We start from the raw sequence: 19,838 nt of genomic DNA on the forward strand, positions 1-19,838 counted from the left end.
CAAGCCTCATAGACTCTGACCTGCCTCTGAGATGGCTTTTATGGCCCTACGAGTGGCAGCGTGGAGTGAGCAGTGTGACCCCGAGAGAGGGCGGTGTACGCATATGCTTGTTTACAGCCCCCAGCGAGCATTTGTTTGACATATACTGTACACACATACATATGCACATCAACCGCACAGCTGCATTATTTGGGCACACAATATGCCCAATATGGGTAGCAACAGCAGCTGCTACCAACAGTTTAGCTTGTGCGGGAATGAAGACGCTTCATACGTATAATCCTTTCTTGCAGCAACTCTATGAAGTAGGCTGTATTATTATCTCCACTTTATAGGTAAGAAGACTGACTCAGAAAGCAACTTCTCCGAGGCCAAGTGTGGTGGTTCACATCTGCAGTTCCACCACTTTGGGATGATGAGGTGGGAGGACAGCTTGAGCCCAGGAATTTGAGACCAGCCTGGGTGACATAGCAAGACCCCACCTCTAAAAAAAAAAAAAAGTTAGCCAGGAGTGGTAGCACGCGCCTGTAGTCACAGCTACTTGGGAGGCTGAGATGGGAGGATTGATTGAGCCTGGGAGGTCAAGGCTGCAGTAAGCTGTGATCGTGCCACTGTATTCCAGCCTGAGTGACAGATCAAGACCCTGTCTCTCAAAAAAAAAAAAAAAAGGAATAGCTTGTCTTAACATGTGGCAGCATTTTTTTCATCTGGAGATGGATGGATGTGATACCCTCTGGGAAGACATGGTCCTGGGAGCCCAGGCCGTCCATCAGCAAGAGGCGAGTGGTAAGAGGCCCTGCCCCAGCGAGCACTGCCCATGTGCTTGTCCATGCTGTCCACCTAGTAAGTGCTGTCCATGCGTCACTGTTCATTCCCCGACACATACCAGACGCTTGTTACTATCATCCTCATCTCACAGATGGATAGACAGGTCATATAAGTTATCTAATCAGGAGAGGGGCTGAGTGCAGGAGCTCTGCCATCTTTACATCCTGCCCTGTTGTGAGCAGATTTGCCTGCTGGCTACTTTGTCCCCATTCCATGAGAGAATGGAGCAGACCCTCCTCTTGGCCGGAAGAGAAAACAGCCTCAATGAAAGAGCAAGCAGGCTGAGTGGCCTCCAATTCAACCTGGCACTCTTTTGCGTCCTTGCCCGAGCACAAAGCCCTTCACTCCCTGTTGGAATAGCAGGGAGCAATGAGGATGGAGTCCCCTGACCTCATGACCAAGGTCCCTAAAACACCAAGGACACAGAGCTGGTAGGCGGCAAAGAAAACTTGAATTCTGGACTTTTTCTATCTCAAAACCCATGTTCCCTCCCTACAGTGACGTCTTTACACGCTGTCAGTGTCTACAGCCCACATGTCTGCCCAGGGTGGGTGTGGCTGTGAAGGCAGGCAGGTATGCATTGCATGTGCTTATCTGGGTTTCTGAGGGATGTGTTTGTGTGTGTATTCCTGTGTGTGTTTCTGTGTGCACATGCAGGTACATGTCCACACAGCATTGCGGTCTATTGCTTCTGTTTCTCACCTCAGGCATCGGGTCCCTGTGTCACTAGCTCTCAGAGTGGCCCAGAAGGTACCTGCACACTCAGTATCCCCAAGCCACAAGGAAGGGGGAGGCCATTCTCTGATGCAGCCCCTTCTCTGCCATTCCTCAGCCCCTGCAGGATCCCACATGGATCCACAGAAGGTACCACATGGGGCCATGTGTCATGCCTGCTACACAGAATGGGCACACTGCTAAGACCAGGGCACCAGGGTCCTCCTTCTACCCACCGCAGGGTTTCCCAGACAGCACCGGGGAGTGGCTGGGTGGGGCAGCCCAGTCATGCAGGTGCAAGGAGTGAGCATGCTGCTGTGGTTCTGCGGCCATTGATCACTGGACCCCGTGTTCCTGCCAGCCCAGCCTCTGTCCCAGCACCAGGAGGAAATGCACACACACACAAGGAAGCCTTCGGGCAGGCCTAGAGTTTACTGCTTGTGACTCAACATGGCGGGGGTCTTTGCAGGGCAGGGGCCCAGGCTCCAGTGTCCAGGCAGGGCATTCTCTCCACAGCCCTAACCAGGGTGGGAACTGCTCGCCAAGGGGAGACTCCTGGCCTGATGAACCCTGATCAGGCACTGTCCTGGCTCAGGGCGTCTCCTGGGGCTCCTGGCTGGGGCTGGGCCGAGCACTGAGTGGCTGGTCTCCAGTGAGCAGGACTTGGGGGCAGGCCTCGGGTGGGATGCAGTGGGCCTCGTGCTCCACCAGGCCTGCAGGGCACTGGCAGCCGGGCACGCAGGGCCTCACACAGTGAGCTGCCAGCTCCCCCAGGGGGATATGCTGATTGAAGCAGGTGCGGGGACAGGGTGGGCCGCACTCATCAAACACGAAGCCACGCTCCAGGGGGCAGCCTACCACTGCAGGGGGAGCGGGAGGCGGGGTTACCGAGGCACCTGAAACTGCCCCAGTTGCTGTGCGCACCCCTGCGAGACTCGCCATACCCGGCCTGGTCCCACCCTGAGCCCTCCAGGCTGCCCTTCTTCTCTGTGCTGACCCTCCCCCAACCTGCAGCGGGCATCACCCCCTCACCACACAGAGTGGGGCCTCGCCAGGTAGGTGTCACTCCTGCCTGGCGACAGTGACTGGCGTAGGCTTCCAAGGCATCACAGAGGCAGGCATCAGCGGAGGAGCCAGGGCCACAGGCACACAGGTCATACACACAGGCGGCAAAGAAGGGCTCCGGTGGCACCACAGCATGGCAGCGACTGAATGGGGAGGACTTCAGCACCCCACACCGGGCATTGGCCTCACGCCTGGCATGGTAACCTGCTGCCCGGCAGGGATCCACCTCTCGGCCTGCAGAACAGGGCCGGCCGGGCCACAGCCCCTCTGAGACCTGGGTGGGGAGAGCAGCCCTGATGTGACAGCACCACTGGCAGCTGGCCTCTGCATGCCGTGCTCTTCAAAGCACTTCCCACCCAGTCATTTGCTTTAGTCCCCAAAACCTCCCTAAAAGAACAGCAAATGAAGCACCGTCTACCTTCTTTTTGTCCCCATTTTACAGATGGACAGACCAAGGCCAGAGTAGGTCAGCACTTGTCCAAGATCACATAGCCAGTGAGTGGCAAAGCAAGGCTTGGGGGTTCAGGTAACAAGGCTTCTTCTTTTTTTTTTTTTTTTTTTTTTTGAGACAGAGTTTTGCTCTTGTTGCCCAGGCTGGAGTGCAGTGGCACGATCTCAGCTCACCACAACTTCCGCCTCCTGGGTTCAAGTGATTCTCCTGCCTCAGCCACCCGAGTAGCTGGGATTACAGGCATATGCACCACCAGGCTCGGCTAATTTTGTATTTTTAGTAGAGATGGGGTTTCTCCATATTGGTCAGGCTGGTCTCGAACTGCCAACCTCAGGTGATCCGCCCACCTCAGCATCCCAAAGTGCTGGGATTATAGGCATAAGCCACCCTGCCCAGCCAACGAGGCCTCTTTTGACAAGCCACCCTACCTGTCCAGCACCAAGACAGGCAAGAAGCCCCCACACCTCCCTGAAAGCCCAAAAGCCTATCTTGTGTGACTTCGCTCCCCTTCCCTGCTTTCCATGCCAGAGGGTTGCTCTGAGACTCATGCTCAGCTGCGTCTCCCGTAACCCCCATCCCCGGTTCCTGTGCCACTCACCTGCCAGCTATTCCCAAACGCAGCCTCCGTGGGCAGGAGCAGCCCCTCAGGGCCCTGCAGATCATCCTGGGCAAAGCCGTTGAAGTTCCCACAGAGCCCACAAGTCCGGCCCTGGTAGGAGCCAGGTACGCTCACCTCCACCTGGGACTGCCCATCCCACAGCACCTGTGTGGAGAGGCCTGGGACTGGGGAGCAGGGAAGGACAGGGGCCTTAAGAAGCCCAGGGTCCATCATGGCCCCAGGCACTGTGTTCAGCACGGCCAGTGCTGTAGGGGAGGAGAATGGACAGGTGGAGGCTCCCCTTGGAAGAAACACCGCCCTGGCTAAGGCCAAGTGGATACATTCTGTGCCAGCCCTGGGCAAAGACAGATGACAGGAGGAGCTGCCCACAGCTTCTGCATGAGGGCACCTTCTCCTGCCACCATCCCTGAACTGGGCCGCAGGTGAAATGCAACCCCCTTCCAGGGATTCACTTTCTCATGGGCATTCGGGCCTTGCAGAGGACAAAGCACAATTAGGGTCCGGATTAGAAGTGTACACCCTTATTCTATGAATTTACAAGTTGTGTTTCCTGCTGGGGGCAGGGGGCAAATTACTCTTCCACATGAGAGTTGGAAGGAACCTGAGACACGCCCCCCCAGGAGACTTTAGCTGACATCCTCCCCACTGCCACTGACCCTTCCCATTCCCCACTTTACAGAGGAGAAATCTGAGGCCCAGAGGAGGCTGGTGGTGGATTAAGAGGCTGAGCCGAGATTAGAAATCATGCTCAGAACTCAGAACTCCTCTGATTGCCCGGGGAGACCTCTGACCCTGATCCACCTCCCCTCACACCCCTGCACCCCACTCCTTGCCTTTTTTGGCCAGGAGGTAGCTGGCATCCCCACTCCCTCTACAGATACACAGGCCTAAACAGGACTGAAGCTCCCAGCAGGCAGCCCACCCAGACTCGCCCTGGAGCCGCACCTGGAGCCCGGGCTGGGCGTGCAGAATCACAGTGTGTCCTCGCAGCTCCATGTACAGCAGCGGCTCCCGCAAGAAGGGCAAGGCCACGGGTCGCCCATCCACCTGGAGGATAAAGGAGGTGGGAGGAGGGGTGATGTCGAGGCGCATGGGTGGACAGCACAGGATCCACCTTCCTCCACTCCTCGGCTTTGCTCACCGTGACTGCCCCGTCCTGCAGCAGCCGCACGGCCACATCTCCCAGCAGCACCGCCACCTCCTGGGTCCAGGCCACGCCACTCCGGCCCCGGTCATCATTGGTCACGTGCACACTGTGGGCAGGAAAGTCCCAGGTGCCAATGGTCAGCAGGGCTGGGTGTAGGGGTTGGGGAGAAGAGAGACAGGGGATGCACACCTGAAGTCCCCGCTGTGGCAGTCCTTGGCCAGCACATAGCTGCAACTGCCCTGGAAGTGCAGCAGGCGGCCGTCGAAGGTGCGGTAATGGGGGTCTCCGAAGGCCATGCAGGAAGCGGGCCGGGGCAGGCAGCGGGGACAGCAGCTGCCGGGACTCAGGGCAGGGGCCTTGTCCTGCACTCAGCCCCAGACACTGTCAGACACACCACCCTCCCTGCCGTGTCTCTCGCAGACCCTCCCAGAAAACCAAGCATCTCCCAGGAGTCTCCAGGGATCTCCAGGACTCTGGCTCCCAGGCTCCCTGTGAGCAAGGTCAGGGCACCACTTCGTGGTTGCACTGGGAACAGCACTGTCCCCAGCTCACAGCAGGCTGCAGGAGCCCAGCCTCCCTCTCTGATGCCTGGTCACACCAGGATGGCAGTATCATGTGCCCCCACCCCGACCCTCCCCACCACCTTAGATTGCGGCACTCACGGGGCCACACGAGAGCTGTGAGCAGCGCTGGCTCTGGCAACGCACGGTGCCTGCCACGCAGGAGCAGCTGGTGCAGGTGTCCACAGTCCAGCGCTCTCCAGAGGCCACCTCACGGCCCTGGTGTACGCAGGACTGGGTGGGAGCTGAAGGGATAGGAGCTGGGAGGGTCAGCTGCCCCTCCCACATGCCCAGAAGGTCTGGCTTACCCCTCCCCCATCACCCTGGCTGCGCACCTTGGCATCGCTCACAGCAGCTGTCAGCCTGGGACACCTTCGCCCAGCCATGGGGGCAGGAGACGGCCTGGCACTCCTCGAGGTGGCACTCCACATGGCCCCGCTGAGGACAGACATCATTGTTCTGGGGTTTTCTGCAGGGCCAGAGTCCCTGGCCTCATGCTTCTGGGGGCCTCTGGGCATGGACTTCTGCCTGCGCCTCCCACAATACACTCTTCACAGTTCAAGTGGGGAATGAAATCCAGCCTTCGGCTCCATGCCCCGGCGCAGGGATGCCCCTGCCCCTTAAAGACCCCATATCTGCTGGTGGAGTGTTGCACACTCCTCCCTTTATCCATCTGTGAGATCCTCCACCCTCCCAGGCCCACCCCAGCTCACACGGCAGGTGCAGGCGATGCATGCATTGCTGGGGTCCCGCCAGCTCTCTCCATCTGCCACTCTCCGGCCCTCGGCCTCCACCACACATTCTGAGGAGGGAGACATGGGATGAGCAGGCACTGTCCCTCCAGCTGCATCCTCCCTCCTTGGAGCTTACCCAGCGTTTCATGGTAGGAAAGCACTCACTCCATGTCCCTATCACCTGATGGTGCTGATTTCTTCAGCCAATATCCACAGGGCCCATTAGACATCAGGCCTCGCATCAGAGCTCAGGATGTCTCTAGGGTCCTAGGAGCCCACAGGGCCAGAGGCTGGAACCCCACTCTGGGCCAGCTGCCCGCTCAGCAGTGCAATGCCCTCTTCATGGGCCTGGGGATCCCGAGCCCCCTGACAGGCATCAGGCCAGACCTTGAGAATCTAGGCTTCATCCCAGCTTCCCCCTCCCTCATGGGTCTCTTCTCCACCTCAAGAACAGCCCCCCTCCATTTCTAGAAAAGAATGAACCCTGCATTCTGTTCTAGAAACAAACCCTGGGCTGCCCGCTTGGCCCATGAATGTCTCCCCTTCCTGTCTTCGCCCATGCTCCTCTCTGAGGGTGGAGGCCAAGGCTGGGCACTTACCCCGGCATACGGGGCAGCAGCTCCCAGGGGGAGTGTGGTGCTCTGAGAGGGGGCAGCTGAGCTCAGGACAAGCCTGGTGGATGCAGAGCCATGTCAGGTCCTGCCCATGTGAACACAAGAGGTAGAGAATGGTGGATCTCAGGGAGCTGGCGGAGGAGTAAGGCACAGGCAGGATGTGACAGTCAGGACAAGTGGGCAAATGTCAGGGCAAGTGGAGAGCCCTGGAGCTGCTGCGGGAGAGGAGTGGCAGCCACAGCCCACAGAGAAGGAAGAAGAGGGGCTCTGTGAGTCCCCAAGGCAGGAGGGCTCACCTGGCACTGGCACGTGTAGCAGGGGTCTGGTGGAGCCAGCTCAGATCCCAGCAGGCCCTCTGAACAGTTACTCAAAGCCTCTGTGAAGACAAGAACCCAGAGTGGGGGAGAGAAAGAGGGGCACAGGGCTGGAAATCCCAGCTGTCCCCACGCACCGTGTTCCCCGGTTTCTAACTCGAACTCCTGAGCATACCCATATCCCAGCACCTTGACTCCAGGGAGGATAAGTCCTCTTTCTCTTCAATTCAGTCAAGTTTACACATTTTAAAAGAAACTTTGCTAGGCTATTATTTGGGGCCGGGCGGGGGTGCAAGGTGACTGGAAACAGACCAAGCGTGGCTTCCTTAGCCTGAGGTCACTAAAAATGGCCAGCCTGCAGCCTGCTCTCCCTCCTGCTCTCTGTAATACAGTGTGGCTACAACAGTGCAGGGAAGCACACAGCCAGGCATCCCGGGTTCGAATCCTGATGCCAGCACTCAGTGCTTGTGCTCATTAGGTTAGATTAATCCACCTTCTGAGCCTCAGTTTCTTAATATGTAAAAAGAGATTAATAATACTTCCCTCACTGGGTGACTATGAAAACGAAGGGAGAGACTTTATTAAGAGCACCAAGTACAGTCCGTGGCATGCAACAGGTGCTTAATCAATGTTAGTCTTCTTCCCTTCCCCTGAAGCACCCCCTAGCAAGTGTTGATCAGAGCAGCCCTCCCTGATGGATGGCAGGGATGACTGCACAGCATTATGAACGTATTTAATACCACAAACTGTACACTTAAAAATGGTTAGGATCGTACATTTTAGTGTCTTACCACCATTAAAACAACAACAACAACAGAAAAGTCGGCGAGGAGGCTCATGCCTGTAATCCAGCTCTTTCGGAGGCTGAGGCGGGTGGATCACCTGAGGTCAGGAGTTCGAGACCAGCCTGGCCAACATGGTAAAACCCCATCTCTACTAAAAATATAAAAATTATCCAGGCATGGTGGTGCATGCCTATAATCCCAGCTACTCGGGAGGCTGAGGCAGGTGAATCCCTTGAATCCAGAGGTTGCAGTGAGCCGAGATTGTGCCACTGCACTCCAGCCTGGGCAACAAAGCGAGACTCCATCTCAAAAAAACCAAAACTCAAATCAAAAAACCAAATTGGAGAAAATAGGAGGATTATCATTAAAAAAAAAAGTATGTTTTTTCTTTGTTTTTTTTGTTTGAGACAGAATCTCGCTCTGTTGTCAGGTTGGAGTGTAGTGGCACCATCTCAGCTCACTGCAACTTCTACCTCCTGGGTTCAAGCTATTCTCCTGCCTCAGCCTCCCGAGTAGCTGGGACTACAGGCATGCCCCATCACGCCCGGCTAATTTTTGTATTTTTAGTAGAGACGGGGTTTCACCATATTGGCCAGGATGGTCTCGATCTCTTGACTTTGTGATCCTCCCGCCTTGGCCTCCCAAAGTGGTGGGATTACAGGCGTGAGCTACCGACCCGGGCCTGTTTTTTCTATCTAAGGATAACGTTCACCTGTATTGCAAAGGTAGGTTATCATGTCAGTGCTGGTATTAAATCCAGGAGACAGAAATTGGCCATCTTTCAATATTTGTAATAAAAATAAAACTGTTTCTTTACTTTTCCCTGCAATCTTAGTAAATATTTACTGTAACAACAACAACAAAAACTCGCCCACCCCTGTGGCTGGGCTGCCTGCCTGGTCCTCACGTCTCAGCACAACTGTCGCCCTGCAGCGCCACCTGCTGGCCAAGATGCTCCACAAACCGCACCCAGCTGCAGAGAGGCAAAGGATCTCTGTCAGCTTCCCCAGTTCCCTTAGGGATGGTGCAGCCCTCGCCAGCCAGGCATGGGGTTCCAGAACAGTCCACTGGAGTCAGGAAAAATCTGGGGCTGGGACTGGTGAGGAAGGGCGGCGGGGGGTGGCAGCCCTACACTCGTATCTCATCTACCCCCACATCCCTGGACTCACGGGCACAGGTGGGACAGCAGTGCTGGGGCCCAGGGGGCAGGAGCTGGCTGGGGGGACAGCCCACCAGGCTGGGACACTGCCGCCGGTGACAGCGAAGGCTGGGAGGCCCCTCAGGCTGTGGCTAGAAGAATGAGTGAGCAGCGGTGGGTCCTGGGCCACGAAAACCCAGAGCTGCCCTTGGCCGGGACTTCCGGCCCCTCCCTCTGCCTGCTGCAGCCTCTCCCGGGACACGTCTTGGGCCCTGAACTCAAGGCTAAAGAGAGACTCGGTGTCTTCTAGACGTGCTCCTCACCCCATGCCCTAGTCTCTGAGATGACGTCTCTCCTTCTCCTTTCAGTCACTTGGGCCTGAGCCCTCATGTGACCTTTGATCCTCCGGCAGGCTCATGCCATCCTCCTCCCCAGGCCCATGGCTTAGTACCCTGACTTGTGATGTCATTTGCCTGCTCCAAGCCCTTCCATGGCCTTGCAAATAGAATCTCCACAATATGACCCCTAGCCACGTCCCAGGTGGCTCTCCGGCCATACACACCCGCCCTGCACTGCAGCCCGGGGGGCCACCCATGACCTCCTGCACACTTGGAACCTGCGCTCTTTGTCTAAACCCAGACCTCCCCACCCTGTTGGCCCCAACCCTGCCTTGTCTCCTGGCCACAGGGATACACTCCTCTGGCCCCCAGAGTGCCCGCTCCATGCAGTGACCAGCTTGGCTGGGCCTCATCCCATGCTGCCCACTCCCCATCCCTCGAGGTGCCCCAGCCCCTCCACTGTGCCCTCACCTACCTCGCAGATGCACACTTCACAGGGGTCTGCCCCAGGCTGGAAGCTGTCCCCGGGCTGGTACTTCCGGCCCTCATGCTCACAGTCTTTGGGGTGGAGTGAGAGCAGAACGGGACCAGGGGGCCTTCAGGCTGGCAGCGAGGCCGGGGTGGAGTCCTCTGTCTCCAGCCTCCCCCTGACCCCAGGGAGTGGGGTGTGCACAAGGACGGAGGCCACTTCTCCAACTGCCTGTCTCTGCCACCTGGCCCAGCAGAGGCAGGGAGGTGTGGGCCCAGGGCTCCCTCCTCACCTTTCCCCTCCCGCCCCAGGCTTCCAGTACCAGAGCATCGAGGACAGCAGTCATGGGGCCCCTGGCGGGGCTGGGCGCAAGAGCTGATGCACTGGACGCGTGCACAGGTGACGACGCCCTCGTGACACACACAGGAGGAGCAGGCACTGTCGGGGGGCACCCAGCTACTGCCTTCGGGATGCTCTTCCCCATGAGCCAGGCAGCCTGTGGTGCAAAGTGGGCAGGGATGAGCTTGGAGGTTGAGATCTGGACATCTGCCCCTGGCGCCCACCCTCAGTGGTCAGCTAGGCATGTGGCGCCAGGAGTGGGTTTGCAGGGATATGGTGGGAAGGTGGGATGGGGCAGAACTCCTGTCTGTTGTGGAGGGGAAAGGCACTGGGAGGGGTTCAGAACACCTGGGTTCTAATCCTGTTCTGTTCCTACCTGCTCTCAAGACCAAGCTCCAGGCAGCAGGTACTGCCCAGTGCAGCTCGCACTGGCCACAGTATCTGGCATGCAGCAGCTGTGTCATAAATGCATGTGGACCAGGTGAATGGCTCCATTGCTAACCATGTGCCCAAGGTAACTCAGTCTCTCCGGGCCTCAGTCTCCTCATCTGTTAAATGAGGATTTCCTCTGTCCTGCCTCCCTCCCAGAGCAAGTGAAATGCTATGACAGTTCTGTGGTTCTGTAGAAACACCACCACACTGGGCAGGGTGTGGGGCGAGGGGGGCAGTGGGCAGGCTAAGAAAGGCTCAAGTACAGAGCCAGGTGGTCCAAGTGTCCATCTTGACTCTGCCACCTCCTCTACCTCTCTGTACCTCCACTTTCTCATCTGTAAAATAGGAGGACTAAGAGTACTTATCTGGTAAGGTTGTTGTGCTGATTAAATGAGATAATACACGTAAAGTGCTCAGGGCCTGGCACATGCTATCTGCTCACTGAATGTCAGGTATCTTGATGATGATGATGGTGATGATGATGATGATGATGGTGATGATGATGATGATGATGATGATGATGATGATGATGATGATGATGGGGTGTGGTTAGGAAGAGGGGCAGCTTTTTGTTTTATTTTTTAGACAGAGTCTTCTTTGTTGCCCAGGCTGCACAGTGGTGCAAATGCAGCTCACTGCAGCCTCAAACTCCTGGGCTCAAGTGATCCTCCCACCTTGGCCTCCCAAAGTGCTGGGATTGCAAGTGTGAGCCTCTGCACCCAGCCCAAGACAGGCAGCTTTGAGGGAACTCTAACCAGCACCTGGAAGAGGGATGGTCTGGGCAGTCCGGGACAGGGAGAGGTAGGAGAAGCTGAAGGTGGCAAGGGTGTATGCAAGGGCCAGTTGCGGGGGCAGGGAGGTGGGAGAAGAGCTGGCTGAGGGGAGGGAGGCGGGGTGGACAGAGAGACACAGGGCCAAGGGGCTGAAGCAAGGGGTAGGGCTGGAGGTGGCCATACCTCTGCAGCGAGGGCAGCAGCTCCCCCGCTCGGTGACCTGGAGCTTGCAGGGAAGGGGTGGGCACCGCAGCCGCACACAGCTGACCTGGCCAGCCTGTAGGAGATGCAGGGACACTGGCTTGCTGCCTAGGCTGGGGCCCAGAGGTGCTATGGTACAGCCGTCACTCCACACCCCCCACCTCCTGCTATACCTGACAGCGACACCACTCACAGCTGCCTGCTGGTCCCTCAAACTCTTCCCCATCCTGGTACTCCCGGCCCTGAGAGACGCAGCCTGTGGGGGACATACCTCCTGCGTGGGAGGCCTGTACCACCCTGCCCTGCTCGGCCCAACCTTAGGCCTGGCAGGAAGGGAAGGGGGAGGGAGAGGTGGGGAAGGGTGTGGGGGCCGGGCATGAGGAAGGCAGCTCACTGTGGCAAACAGGGCAGAAGCAGGGGCCTGGAGAGGGTTGGGAGCAGAGAGCTGGGGGACATGGCTTCTTCTGGCAGCGCATGGAACCTTCCTGGGGGAGAGAGGTCCATCACACCCTCAACTGGACTGCACATTTCCCCAGGGCTGGAGCCCCTACTGAGCCTGCAGGGGCCCAAACACCCTCCCTTGGCCCGGGACACCTGAGCCCAGTCCTGTCCCATGAGATGTGAAGGGCAGAGTGTAGCACTTGCCATCTGAGTGGAGGAGACAGCCTCTTCCTGGCCAGAGAGAAGAATCAAGGGAGGAAAGGTTACCAAGGCCCTAAAGGGGCCGCCTCACCTGGCAGGTGCAGAGGGAGCAGGTAGGGTCAAGTGGGTCAGGAAGGGTCTCTCCGGAGGCAGCAGTGACGCCATGGTAGCGGCATCCTGGCAGAGAGGGGAGTCCAACAGAAGAGCTGCCATCAACAGAACCTCCACTGTCACACACACACACAGCCCCTCCCCCTCCACACATACACACACAGCTACAGCCACATACACACAGCTACACACATACCCATATACACAGCCTCACCCACAACCACATACACACACACACAGCCACACACATACATACACACATACATACACAGCAGGGGGGAGTGCAACAGAAGAGCTGTCATCAACAGAACCGCCACTGTCACACACACACACAGCCCCTCCCCCTCCACACATACACACACAGCCACACCTACACACACACACACATATAGCCACACACACATACATACACAACCACACCTACACCCACATATACATACAGCCACACACACACACATATACCCACATACACACACATACCCATAGACACATACAGCGACACCCACACCCACATACACACACACATAAACACACAGCCACACACACACATACACGCACCCACACACATACACGCACCCACATACACACATACCCATATACACACACAGCCACACATACACATACACACAGCCACACACACATACACACAGACACACACAGCCACACAAACACATAGCCACACACACATCCCCACATACACACACAGACACGCACACACCCACACACAGAGACCCCCCCCATACACACCCACACACAGCCACACACACACATACACACACACCCACATACACGCACAGCCACGAGCACACACACACATACGCAGACACAAATACAGACACACACACACATACACCCACATATACACAGCTACAGCCATACACACACACAAATGGCCACACACACATACACAGCCACACAAACACACATATACACACAGTCACACATACACACACAGATACACAGCCACACACACAGATACACAGACACACAGACACACATATGGCCACACACACACGTACACAGACACACACACAGACATACAAACACACAGCCCTGCCCGGGACATCTATCAAAGGTGAGGGAGTCGGAGAGTGAGAGAAAAGTATGGTGGAGCGGCAGGCAGTGGGAGGGCTGGGAGGAAAGTGGAATCGGTGGGAGAGGCATCCCTGGGAGCCCCAGCAGGGGGAAGGAAGGGCAGGTGTGGCTCTACCCTGGCAGGTCGGGCAGCAGTGCCCAGAGGGCATGAGTGGGTGGCTGCAGCCCGGAGGCTCACAGGGCCGACGGCCGCAGGTCACGAAGCCTCCAAGGCAGGTACACAGGTTGCAGGGTTCTTGGGGATCTGGGAACTCCTGGTTACTCAGGTAGGACTCCCCCAGGTACTCACAGCCTTTCAGAGAAGAGACAGAGGCCGAGGGGAGGGACAGAAAGGGATGAGACGGCAGCGGTCATAGGCTCTGAGCTTGGGCCTCTTATGCATCCAAGATCTCAAAGATCTAGCATCGGGGCTGGGGGGGGGTCACAGTCCAAGCCCAGGGGGCAAAGCAGTCGTGGGGGGGGGGGCGGGCTTTGGATTGGCCAAAGGGCAAACTTTCTCCCCTTTATCTTGCAAAAAACCTTCCTGTTTAATTTGTAAAAAAACACCCACAAGGAATCGGCTGCCCCTGGGGTTAAATACTCAGCAGGCCACTGCCAGAGGCACCAGTTTCCCAACCCGGAGAGCTGGGAGTAGCCCCAGCTGACTCAGGTGGTACGGACCCAAGGTAGCCCCTTTCCCACGCTCTTCCGAGCCCACTGATGAATCCAGGGAGGGGTGGGGTCCCAGGGTGGTGGCAGCCTGCCCTTGGCACCTCTGCCATTTGCTCCCTTCCCTTTTTAAAAAAGAGAGGGTGAATTTCAGGCTCAAAGCCTTGGTGGGCAAAAGTATCTGACTAGGATTTAACAATATTATAATTTTAATTATATTCATTTTTATGGTAATGTGGTCCTGGCAAGTCTAATTTTCCACTTACAGTATGGTACAAAACTCCTTTCTAAATCTATTTAAATTAATAAGTGAGTTAATTGGAAGGCAAATAGTAAATAAAATTACAGTTGGTAAGGGCGAGTGGCCAAAATGGCCAAGATCGCACGAGTGAGGGAAGACAGGGGGACTGGGGGACTGGGTCTTTTTACAAGAGCCAAATTTAGGCCCAGAGAGGCTATGTAACTTGTCCAAGACCACATGCCAAATAGCAACAGAGGCAGGAGAAGATCCAGGCTTTAGTCTCAGGCTTTTTTTTTTTTTTTTTTTTTTGAGACGAGGTCTCACTCTGTCACCCAGCCTGGAGTGCAGTGGCAAAAACACGGTTCACTGTAGCCTCAAACTCCTGGGCAATCCTCCCACCTCAGCCTCCCCAGTAGATGGAACTACAAGAGCCACTGCGACCAGCTGATTTTAAATTTTTTGTGTAGAGACAAGATCTCTCTATGTTGCCCAGGCTGGTCTTGAACTCCTGGGCTTAAGCAATCCTCCTGCCTCAGCCTCCCAAATTGTTGGGGTCACAGGCTCGAGCCAGGGCTCCCAGCCTTGGGACTTTTTCTTACTGTAATAAATATTTTAGATCCACCCTAGGGCAGTAAAGATTATTCTGACCCAGCCCTCTGGTCCCCCCATCCCACCCCCGCAGTTCCCTATCCCGTGACCCTCACCATCACAGTTAGGGCAGCAGTTGCCCCTGGCAGGGAAGGGGCACAATGCAGGGGCACATGCCTTGGGCTCGCAGCTCACGCTGCCCTCCCAGCAAAGGCAGAGGTGGCAGGCAGCAGTGGGCGATAGGAAGCGCTCCCCGCTGGCAAACTCCTTCCCCTGGTACAGGCAGCCTGGGGAGAAGGGCAGGGGCTGGGGGCCTGTAGGGGCTGGGGGGCCGTGGGGACTGGAGGGCTGTGGGGACTTGGTGGTCGTGGGGTTGGGGGGCGTGGAGGATGGGTGTCGTGGGGGCCGTGGGGGCTGGCGGTCGTGGGGGCTGGGGGTCCGTGAGGGTGGGGAGGCCGTGGGCTCCGTGGAGGCTGAGGTCCGCGGAGGATGAGTGTCGTGGGGGGCTGGGGGCCGTGGGGGATGGAGGGCCGTGCCGGCTGGCTCCCAGGCCATGCCGACCGGCCACTACACTCCTAACGAGATCCCCGACGTGGGCGGAGCGGGCCTGGAGGAGGGGGACTGGGCAGGGCGCTCCGGGGCGGGGCGGGGCGGCAGGACGCAGGTGGCCCGGAGGGGCATCGCCAGGACATTACCGTCGCAGGAGGGGCAGCAAGGCCCCTGGCGAGGGTGCGCGCAGGGCGCGGGCAGGCAGGGCAGCCGCTGGCAGGACACGGAGCCGTCGAGGCAGAGGCAGCGGCGGCAGGGATCGCCGGGCGGGGAGAAGTACTCCTGGTGGCGGGCGGGAGACGCGCCGGGCCGTGGGCAGCCGGCGGGGACTGGGGCGGCTGCGGCGAGAGAGCGCGTCAAAGGGGCCCAGGAATAGGCCTCCGAGGGGACCCCCAGGGAGGAGCAGCCGAGGGGTGCAGCCCCTACCCGGGCACTGCGGGCAGCACTCTCCCGGCAGCAGGACAGGCTCTGGACAGGGCAGCGGCGCGCAGCGGTGAGCCAGGCACTGCACGTTGCCGCTCTGCGGACCGACAGACGCACCACGGGTCAGTGGGTTAGTTGGGGGAGGCCGAGGAGACCCCTCCCACCCAGTGCCACCAGGTCCCACCCCTCCCACCTGGGCGGGCCTCTCCTGGCCTCTGCAAGTCCCGCCTCCACCAGACTCACCAGACAGCGACACAGACGGCAGGGGTCAGAGGGGTGGGGGAAGTCCGCTCCGCTGGGGTACTCTTTCCCTCCAAAGGCACAGCCTGTGGGAGGGAGCGGCTATAGCCTGGGAGAGGGCGACTGCCCCAGGGCGTGCTGCCTTCCGGGGGCCACGCCATCCCATCCCAGAAGGCCGCCCCGACCCGCCCACCTCACCGCTGCAGTCGTTCGGGCAGCAGATCCCAGGCAGCGGGTGGGCACAGGGGGCCCTGGGGCAGGCGCGAGGCTGGCAGTGGGCATGGCCTTCCTGGCATCGGCACTCCTGGCAGGGGTCTCGGGGGTGGGAGAAGCTCTCGCCGTCCACAAACACCTCTTCGTCCAGGATGCAGTCTGGGCAGTGGACGGTGGGGGCAGGTATGAGGGCAAAGCCTGACAGCCCCTCCAGCCCTGGAGTCCAGAGCCGCCACCCAAGTGCCCACTTGGAAGCTGACTCGAGGGGAAAGAGGAGGAAGTGGCCATGTGCACATGTGTGCAGGCATGTGTATCGTTGTGAGCACACACGAGTGTGCGTGCGCATTGGGGTCATTCACCTGCACGCAGATGTGTGTCTCTGAGGGTAAGAAGGGGAGTGCTTACACACGTGTGTACCTGTGCTTGACACACGCCCTCACACAGACTCTCTATGCGGGCAGGGACGTGTCCCATGCATCCCAGCACCCGGCCTCCTACGTGGCAGGCTCAAGTGCCTGCTCATCAACCTGAGTTATCCAGGTAGATACATGGGTTTGCCTGGGGGGTAGGGAGATGGGGGCTCTAGCATGGTGAGGGGGGGCAGTAGTTACTAGAAGAGGAAATGGAGCATGGGAGGGGAGGGTGGTGTAGGTACAGGCAGGAATAAACAAATCTCTACTCTCCCTCCCACCCACACCCTGTGAGTTCCAGAGAGTTCTAAGCTCTGAAACAAGACTGAAACAATTCAGAAGGCCATTGCTTTCTAAGGTACCTGTTGGGCCCATGGGGCTGTGGGACAGCAGCCTCTGGGGCCCTGATGCCCTCAGGCACAGTGAGTGCCCACATACCTGGGCACCTGGGGCAACACTGGCCTGGTCCACTCTGGGGCCTGGCACAGGTCGTGGGAGGGCAGTCAACCAAGGAGCATGTCACAGTTCCATCCTGGGAGAGAGCAGGGGAGAGAGCAATGGGGGCACGTCCAGGAGGGGCTCAGCAGGGCAGCAGCAAGGCTGGGCAGCTACCTGACAGTGGCAGGCATGGCAAGGGCTGTCTGCGTCCGTGAAGTTCTGCCTATTGGCATACACTTGGCCATGGTAGGTGCAGCTGTCACAGCTGGGGCAGCAGGCACCTGGGTGGGGCGGGCTGGTCAGGGTGAGCTGAGTAATGCAGGGGAAGAAAGCCAGGATCAGCCCAGGCACTCACCAGGGGGCTGGGTGGGGTGCTGGCAGGGGGCTGGGGGGCAGAGCACAGCTCCGCACTCGGGTACCCCATCTTGACAGACGCAGGCGGTGCAGGGCCGACCATCAGGCTCCCACTGGACTCCCTCAGCAAACTCCTCTCCATCCAGCACACAGGCTGTAGTAAGGGGGGCTGTCACGTGGCAGCCTGCACACCTCCCACCCATCCCTGTCCTTCCCAGGACACAGGGACCCAAACTTCGCCATCCCCACTGACACTGTAAAATGGCTAGTGGACTTAGCAACCCGTACCCCGTCCGGGGAAGGAGCACCCTCCATCTGCAGCCCTCAGAGGCAGCGCCCATAGCAGCTGCTCCTCCCCCTCTCACACACACCTGGGCAGAGCTGGCGGCCAGAGGCAGGCAGGGCACAGGGGGTGACTGGGCACTCCTGCTCCTCACAGGAGACCTCGCCAGCCTAGGAGGGAAGCAGGTGAGACACCCTGAAGGAATGAGGCAGATCTGGGTGTGAGCAGAGGGACCGCCTACCTGGCAGGAGCAGCGGACACAGAGGCCCCGCTCTTGGAGTCTGAAGGTCTCCTGGCTCTGATACTGGTGTCCCTGGTACTCACAGCCTGGATGGGATGACAGGGGCGTGGGAGTATAGGGCTGGAGGCAGAGGGGAAGCTTCACGTCACCCTGAGGTGTCCAACCCCCACCCTGACAAAGAAGACCCAGCCGAGTCCTCCAGGGCACCCTGACAGCAGCCCCGCGCCCCCCACAGCTATGCCACAGAAGCGCAGGCCCCAGCATGGTGCCAGTTTGCCATGAGAAGGTGTGGTGAGGACTCACTTTGGGAACAGGGTAACAGGGGCTTAGGTCCAAGGAAAGCAAATCCCCCACACCTAGAGCCTCTCTGCGGCCAAGGCCTGCCCCTCCCGCAGACACTCCGGCCCCCACTCACCATCGCAGACAGGGCAGCACTGCCCAGGGATCTTGCCTGGGTGTCTGCAGGGCACTGGTGGGCAGGGCACAGGCTCACACTGGACACTCCCATTCTGCCAACAGGGCCTGGTCAGCATGCCAGAGGCAGGCTCCGGAGCCAGGCCCTCCCTGCCAGGCAGCCACACTCACAGCACAGCGGCAGTGCAAGCAGGGGTCCCCTGAGCCCACAGGCTCCCCGCTGCGGTGCTCCTGCCCGTTTAGGAAACAGCCTGTTGGGAAGGGGGGGCCTTAGATGTTCCTCAGGGGCCCCTCCCCACCCTCTCCTGGCCTTCATGGGCCCCCAAGCAGGGCCACCCATCAGCTTTCTCCAGGTTGCCCACCATGGTCAGGTCCCTGCCCTACCCACCGACTCACCATCGCACACAGGGCAGCAGGTGCCTGGGAGGGGCCGGGCCGGGTATGGACACAGGCTGGCACATTCTCGCTGGCGGCACTGGATGTGACCCTCCTGGTGGGGAGAATGAACGGGGAAGGGGCCGATAGGGCTCAACTGAGAGGTGGAAATGGCATTAGAATCCCAGCTATCCACTTATTAGATGTGTTTATGGGTTGAATTGTGTGTCCCCGCCCCCAAATCCATATGTTGAACTCCTCACCCCCAGCACCTCAGCCTGTTACACTATTTGGAAACAGGGTCATTGCAGATGTAATTAGTTAAGATGAGGTCATACTGGAGCAGGGTGGGTCCCTAATCCAATATAACTAGTATCTTTTTTTTTTTTTTTTGAGATGATAAAAAAGACTTGCTGATAAAACAAGTTGCAGGTTTGCAGGTTTGCAGGTTTGCAGGTTGCAGGTTGAGATGGAGTTTCGCTCTTGTTACCCAGGCTGGAATGCAATGGTGTGATCTCAGCTCACTGTAACCTCCACCTCCTGGGTTCAAGCGATTCTCTTGCCTCAGCCTCCCTAGTAGCTGGGATTACAGGCACACACCACCATGCCCAGCTAATTTTTTATATTTTTAGTACAGATGGGGTTTAACCATGTTGGCCAGGCTGGTCTCAAACTCCTGGCCTCAGGTGATCCACCTGTCTTGGTCTCCCAAAGTGCTGGGTTTACAGGCATGAGTCACTGTTCCAGGCAATATCCTAAAAAGGGGAAATTTACACACAGACACACACACATACACACACAGGGAGAATGGTATGGAAAAGAGAAGGCAGAAGTTCAGGTGCTGCAGAAACCAAGGAATGCCAGAGATCGCCAGCGAATCACCAGAAGCGAGGGCAGAGGCTGGAGCAGATTCCTCCTCACAGTTCCAGAAGGAACCAACCCTCCCACACCTAGATCTCACACTTCTGGCCTCCAGAACTGTGAGAGAATATATTTATGTTGTTCAAGACACCCAGTATGCACTTATGCACTTTGTTACAGCAGCCCAGGAA

The 19,838-nt window shown here is 58.0% G+C and overlaps 1 protein-coding gene across 4 annotated transcripts in view; it reads right to left on the bottom strand.

Moving 5' to 3' along the window:
- Positions 1-1,957: 1,957 nt before the first annotated feature.
- Positions 1,958-19,838, bottom strand: part of KCP (kielin cysteine rich BMP regulator) — a 33,729-nt gene continuing 15,848 nt past the window's right edge. The window contains exons 9-40 of one of the 4 annotated variants that reach the window (XM_054494788.2): positions 18,808-18,901; positions 18,583-18,662; positions 18,413-18,506; positions 17,998-18,083; positions 17,845-17,926; positions 17,475-17,627; positions 17,294-17,400; positions 17,120-17,213; positions 16,257-16,430; positions 16,062-16,144; positions 15,822-15,915; positions 15,542-15,733; positions 14,963-15,133; positions 13,485-13,661; positions 12,255-12,340; positions 11,916-12,006; positions 11,695-11,777; positions 11,504-11,597; positions 10,099-10,272; positions 9,783-9,865; positions 9,001-9,121; positions 7,029-7,108; positions 6,718-6,817; positions 6,098-6,186; positions 5,720-5,822; positions 5,487-5,629; positions 5,014-5,186; positions 4,819-4,930; positions 4,623-4,724; positions 3,657-3,821; positions 2,575-2,881; positions 1,958-2,402 (exon numbers count right to left, since the gene is read on the bottom strand). In XM_054494788.2, the coding sequence (XP_054350763.1) occupies positions 2,134-2,402; positions 2,575-2,881; positions 3,657-3,821; positions 4,623-4,724; positions 4,819-4,930; positions 5,014-5,186; positions 5,487-5,629; positions 5,720-5,822; positions 6,098-6,186; positions 6,718-6,817; positions 7,029-7,108; positions 9,001-9,121; positions 9,783-9,865; positions 10,099-10,272; positions 11,504-11,597; positions 11,695-11,777; positions 11,916-12,006; positions 12,255-12,340; positions 13,485-13,661; positions 14,963-15,133; positions 15,542-15,733; positions 15,822-15,915; positions 16,062-16,144; positions 16,257-16,430; positions 17,120-17,213; positions 17,294-17,400; positions 17,475-17,627; positions 17,845-17,926; positions 17,998-18,083; positions 18,413-18,506; positions 18,583-18,662; positions 18,808-18,901 (4,056 nt within the window). In that variant the 3' untranslated portion in view covers positions 1,958-2,133. Of the gene's footprint in view, positions 2,403-2,574; positions 2,882-3,656; positions 3,867-4,622; positions 4,725-4,818; positions 4,931-5,013; positions 5,187-5,486; positions 5,630-5,719; positions 5,823-6,097; positions 6,187-6,717; positions 6,818-7,028; positions 7,109-9,000; positions 9,122-9,782; positions 9,866-10,098; positions 10,273-11,503; positions 11,598-11,694; positions 11,778-11,915; positions 12,007-12,254; positions 12,341-13,484; positions 13,662-14,962; positions 15,134-15,541; positions 15,734-15,821; positions 15,916-16,061; positions 16,145-16,256; positions 16,431-17,119; positions 17,214-17,293; positions 17,401-17,474; positions 17,628-17,844; positions 17,927-17,997; positions 18,084-18,412; positions 18,507-18,582; positions 18,663-18,807; positions 18,902-19,838 lie in introns of those variants that run through there. The other 3 variants (XM_054494787.2, XM_054494789.2, XM_054494792.2) reach the window with 3 other exon arrangements.

This window comes from Pongo pygmaeus, chromosome 6 (genome assembly GCF_028885625.2).
Source record: "Pongo pygmaeus isolate AG05252 chromosome 6, NHGRI_mPonPyg2-v2.0_pri, whole genome shotgun sequence".
NCBI lineage: Eukaryota > Metazoa > Chordata > Mammalia > Primates > Hominidae > Pongo > Pongo pygmaeus.